This window comes from Oculina patagonica, chromosome 6, assembly GCF_052425735.1.
Source record: "Oculina patagonica isolate OP01 chromosome 6, crgOcupat, whole genome shotgun sequence".
NCBI lineage: Eukaryota > Metazoa > Cnidaria > Anthozoa > Scleractinia > Oculinidae > Oculina > Oculina patagonica.
In genome coordinates, this window is record NC_135763.1 from 17236753 (window position 1) to 17242856 (window position 6104).

Genomic DNA, 6104 nt, shown 5'->3' on the forward strand with positions numbered 1-6104 from the left:
GGTTGGAATAATTTGGTTGCCATGAACACACTGGAAGGCTGAAGTTACGTGTCACAAGAATTCAGGATAGATCCGCCACACTGGAGTACCACTGTGGTACACCAATATGGCGGCCAAAAATGTGTGCACTACAAAAAAAGAAAAAGAAATGCTTGCATTCCCAATTCATTTCTCAGATTTTTCATTGCTTACTCAATGAATATTTTTTTACAATTTTTTTTTAAGTTAAAAAGGGCGTTTTTATTCCCCCCTTTAAGTTTAAAAATTCACAAAACATTTATTGAGCATGAGCTCGAGTTAGAAAAGAAAATCTGAGACACTGTTTTTAGACCAATATATGTAGATGAAATTCCACATAAAAGTTTAGGCGATCACATAAACGTTATCTCAAACAATCCTTGTGTTGCGGAATATCACAATTGCAAACAAAATGCTGACGTTGCTTTTTATGCTCTATATGATCAAAACAAAATTCAAAATTACAATCTATATTCAATTAGCTTTCAGAAAATATATACTTTATTGGTTTCACTTGGAACCCAAATGCCAATTTTCCTTAATAGCTTTACGTGATACCTTAAAACAATTGCGTGTTCAAGGACGTTCATGACCGTTCATGCATGGCTATTAGTGTTGTTTCCAAGGTAAGCGACTTTGTTGCGACCAGAGAAAGACGTCTGAAATTCAGGCTACTTTGTTGCAAACCTAATAATATACATACGGAAATTTATGCATGCTCATTGGCTGAGAGCACGTCAATTAATCCCAAACAGTGCAGAAAGTTGAAATTGAGTGCAAAAAGTTGAAATTGAGTGCAGAAAGTTGAAATTAAATCGATTGACAGGAAAGTCGGAAAGCGCGCCAAAACAAAATGGCGTCCGATGTCGGAGTGTTTGAGAGAGCAAAAATCGAGCAAATAAATAACGATTCATGAAAAGTTTGATCGATTTAACGAAAGTTATAAGTATTTAAATCAAAGTACTAGGAATTGGACGTTTGTACAGCACGAGAGAGGCTTTAAGAAACAACTGAAAGCTACCAATCGTGGATTTTCTTACGCGACGGCTCGCAAAGAAGAAAGATTCATCATCATCATCATCATCATCATCATCATCATCATCATCATCATCATCACTTTGTTTACCCTCGGATTTGAAGAGTAGCTTATCCAGCTAATATCTCCGAGCATTTCACAGTAAGCACAGTACAACGGGCAAAGACCAGACCACAACACCGGGAACTCCATGCCCTACTCTTAACGATAAGCGTGTGGGTTCTTTTACGTCCCCTGCTGACCATAACACTGAAGATGCAGGAGACGGGGCCTACGGTTTATCGTCCTTATCCGAGAAAGACTAGAATATCTAACCATTTGCAGATGTTATTGCAAAGGCAGCATATTCTCCTCAGTTATTTTAAGACCCTGAGTGTTGGTCCGGTCTGGGACTCGAACCCGAGACCTCCCGCACTGTAGTCCGTCGCTCTACCAACTGAGCTAACCGGTCGGCGGTGAGTTGAAGTTGGACATTTCAGCCAAACCAATACAACTGAATAAGGATAAAAGCAACTAATAATGCATGACAGAGAGATTGAAAATTCCATAGCGGTATCTGGATTTTACAAAGCCCGGAAACTCCGTTATGTTTAAGAACGTATCGGAAAGGTAAGCCACTTAACACGTTTTGTTTGTCATCCACTTCAAGTGAAATTTTTGTATGTGTATTATTAACAATGTAATCACATGATTTTTCTCGTACAATTTGGGATAAATCAGCACTCGTAAATTTTTCAAAGACTACAAATTGCACTCGCCCTACGGGCTCTTGCAATTTGGTTAGCCTTTGAAAAATTTACTCGTGCTGATTTATCCCAAATTGCACTCGAAATCATGCGATTACTTATACAAATATCAGCATTTTGCCATCACGTTCATCATGAAACGAGAAAGTTGTGATAGTTGTCTGTGATTTAGGGCCGCGTGGCTTAATTTCATGACACTAGACATGCTTTGCTAATCGTCGTGCCAAAACATCACATTGTTTTATGTTATTGCCTCGGTAAGCATTTTCATCCGGCTACGCCGCTGAATTTGACAAGTGAGGGTGAAGTTGAGACTGGTTAACAGAGAGCCGCTCACGTAGAACGATATAAACGGTCGAGTGAGGCGGCCAAGGGTATGGGTTCGAGATTGAGCCCGCATTACCAACTTTACTTTCCATGCGTAACTTTAGCGTGACTCGTTCGGTTCATTTGAAAACGAAAGCAGCAGATTGAGATCTGAAGTTTCATCAAACTTGAATTTACAGAACTAGTCGAAGCATGTCTCTCGATGTGGCCAGGGAAGATTACTGGGATATGACAACAAGACGTACAATCAGAGAAAGATGCAAGTTCATGTTCAACAACGAACTCTTGAGCGACGTAAAGTTTGTCGTTCGAGACTCTCAAGGCGGAAGTGAGAGTATGAAGAAGATTCCAGCTCACAAGTTCTTGTTGGCGATCAGTAGCCCTGTATTTTTTGCCATGTTTTACGGTGAATTGGCGGAGACGAGAGATTCTATCGATATCTCTGATTGTGAGTATAAGAGCCTGTTGGAGTTGTTTCGTTTCCTGTACAGCGATAAAGTGAACTTGAACCCAGACAATGTCATGCAAGTTCTGTATTTGGCGAAGAAATACATGCTTCCTTCCCTTGCTGAGAAATGTACAGAGTACCGTGGAAAACAACTGGATGCCTCAAACGTGTTTCATGTCTTGCCGGACGCACAGAAGTACGAAGAGAAAGATCTGGTGGATCGTTGCTGGGAAGTGATCGATAAACAGGCAGACGAAGCTGTGACATCAGATGGTTTCGTGACAATCGAGAGATCAGTGCTTGAGGAATTAGTCGAGAGAGATTCGTTGACTGTCAAGGAGGTGAAATTGTTTAAAGCTGTCGATTGCTGGGCTACAAAGGAATGTGAAAAGCAAGGCCTAGCAGCAGAAGGTTCTGTGAAAAAAAAGATCCTTGGAGAACGGATCGTAAAAGGGATTCGTTTCCCAGTGATGGAAGAAAAGGAATTCGCCGACGTTGTCCTTGATAGCGGCATACTTACCCACAGAGAGTCATTCGATGTGGTGAAGTATTTTAATTCCGTGCTGAAATCTCCAGTGGAATTTTCTGAGGTCAAAAGAGCTGGCTGTCATCAGGTCAAAAGAGCTGGCTGTCATCAAATGTACAGGTTTGGATATGGAACTAATTCAAAAGGGTGGAGCTATCCTCGCGGCTTTTCCGATTCGATAATTGTTTGTACTGACAAAAACATAAAGCTGCATGCAGTAGGTCTATTTGGCAGTGAGAACAATGAATATTCCGTCACCCTTAAGGTTACTGATCTTAGTGGCGTTGTTTTAGCAAACCAAACGGGCAAGTTTCTATCTCAGCTTATGCAGAGTGAAGCGGGAGGTGATTATGACGGCTTCGATGTTGCATTTGAGCCTCCAATTGCTTTAGAAGGAAAGACGAAGTATTGCTTTGAAGCCTTCATCAGTGGTCCACCTTCCTGGTATGGGCAGTATGGCCAAGCCTGTGTAGAACAAGCAGGAGTAGCATTTTCCTTTATGCGAAACGGGGGACGAACTAAAGTTGCTAATGGACAATTTCCTACATTTGAATTTACACTGAACTAAATCACAGAGTTAATACATGTAATAAGTTGCTTTTTCTTGCAAAAGGAACATTTTTCATGATTTTTTTCTAACAAGTTTGTGTGACATTTTTATGAACATGTTAAGAACTTCACACCTGGAATCAGAGTGTGTCTTTTTATGTGATATGTCACAATAGTTGTGTAATAAATAACAGCCCCCTATAAGTAGAATTAAGGGTTGTTCAATGACAGTAAGTCAATTTTGCATGGTTCACTGAGCTATAAGTAAGTAGTCTATGAGGCAAACTTTGAACAATTAGTGACTTTTTCTTTTAGTTGAGTATAGATTAAGAAAATATGGTAACTAATCATAACTAGTAATTAAAGCAATAATAGGGCAAAAAAATCATAAACTAAACTACATTTGGCAATCCTGCTTCAGAGCATAGCAAATGCTTCACTGTGGGATCTGTTTTGGTCAAACAAAGCAACCATAGTATGTGTCTGTCAAAACAAGTGCAAGTTCTTTAGCTGTGGAAATGCCACAACCTTTTCAGTGGGAGGCATTTGCACCTGTCTGACAGACTGTCTGGGAAAGTTATAGGTTATTGGCCACTGCTGAATGGTATTTTTTGTATAGTACACTGTTTTGTTGTGGTTTCTAAAAAAAAATTATAATTCTTACCACCTTATTGCATTAAAGTAATTATAATAGAAAGAAAAGGGTGGTAAAATATATAGAAGTAAGCTACATATTATAGTAAATAGTACTGTAGTATATGTCGGTTCTTTGATATATTTGTAATGTAATTATTTTGTCATATAACTTCTTTTTTTTTGTAATAAAATTAAAAAAGTCATACCACCGAAAAGTTCAATTCCTATCAAAGTATGTGCCGTTATCCCAGCGACTTAATTAAAAGAACGTAACTCTGCGGTTTCGGCTTTAACATCGTTTTTGAACCTTCGATTGCCTAACGAGCACATAACAAATACTGTTTTTAAAGGCTGGTTCTCATATGATCGCCCCGATCGTCTCTGTCGCTTCTGTCGTTTGCAAAGTCTGAGGTGATTGGAGCAAGCAAACTTTTTGAAGCGACAGAGACGATCGGGACGATCATATGAGAACCAGGCTTAAAGCTTTAATCAGTTGCCCACCTTCCTTGTATGGTGAGAGAGGCTTGCTTCATCTAGAACATTCGGAGTAACATTTTCCTTTACGAATAAGACTGGTGCAGTAGAATTGCAAAATACGACGGTTTCATCAGGGCAATTTTCTGAATTTGTATAAGTGAACTAAATATACACATTTACATTTGTAAAAAGAATGCCCAGTTATTTATTTTAGTGTTATGCATGAGTAGACTCAGAATACTGCAAGTGTTGTAATTTACTGCTTAAAAGGAATCTTGAACCATAACAGGTGTCTAAACCATGGCAGATATTCTCTTGTGATTATAAATAAAAAACTGTATCTGTATTCGAGTTTATGTTATACATTAACTCACTATAATAAGCAGCAGCATTTCGGTGCAGAATTTAACTCCAGCTGGAGATATCAATTCGATTGAATTTGAGGATTGAATTCCATACGATGGGACCCCGATACCTGAGCTATTGCTTACGTGTACACTGTCACATTATAACTTTTGCTTCATACGTTAAACGTATAAAGGAATTTATACGTTTAACGTATAACGTATATTTATAGTTTTTATCAACGTTACGTGTTCTGAGCAGGAATGTCAGAGTTGTTCAGGTAAGGAGTGTTTGTACACCTGGCTTGTAAATATAACTTAGGTCAACTTAACTTATCAGGCTTCCATTTTACAAATTGAAGAATGTCAGCATCTGGTGTTTCACTGGGTAGCTTGTAATTTTGCAGCTTTGATGTGTAATTGCTCCGAGTCGTTAAATGTGACCAAGGGACATCCCCAGACAGAAATGCAGCAGGGGATACTTGGACTCCAAGTATCCCAAGACGTTAAAGGCGACGAAATACGAGATTCAGAAACCCTCAACTTGTCGCGCAACATTGTTGCGTTGCTAGTTGAACGAGTTGTTGCCCGTATGTCGCACAAAATAGAACCGAGTTCTACTTTTTCAACTTGCAACACCGAAATTTGTTGCGAAACAAGTTGAGCGCGCGGTAGAAATACGGGCAACAACTCGTTCAACTGGCAACGCAACAATGTTGCGCGACAAGTTGAGGGTTTTTGAATCCCGGGGGGCTACTCCATATAATGGCCTATACGGGGAGGCTCCGCCCGAAAGGGGTACCTTTTTCAGGCTTCAGTTATATAAAAGGGTAGGGATTTCAGAAGTTAAGGTATATGAAAGGGTATGTAAATCCGTCAGTTAGGTTTTTTAAAGGGCCTTGAATTAAAATATTTCGAACAGACGCACTTTATGGCTGTATTAATTTAATTTATAAAGCGCAACTTGAAAATGACAAGAAAACGTCCTGTTTTAAGT

General features: G+C 39.3%; 1 protein-coding gene across 1 annotated transcript; it reads left to right on the plus strand.

The window, feature by feature from the left end:
- The first annotated feature begins 2244 nt into the window (after positions 1-2244).
- On the plus strand, positions 2245-4973 carry LOC144657307 (BTB/POZ domain-containing protein 6-like). Its single transcript, XM_078517642.1, has one exon. It carries the CDS (start codon positions 2320-2322, stop codon positions 3667-3669), a length of 1350 nt encoding a protein of 449 aa, XP_078373768.1. The 5' UTR covers positions 2245-2319; the 3' UTR covers positions 3670-4973.
- Positions 4974-6104: the final 1131 nt, after the last annotated feature.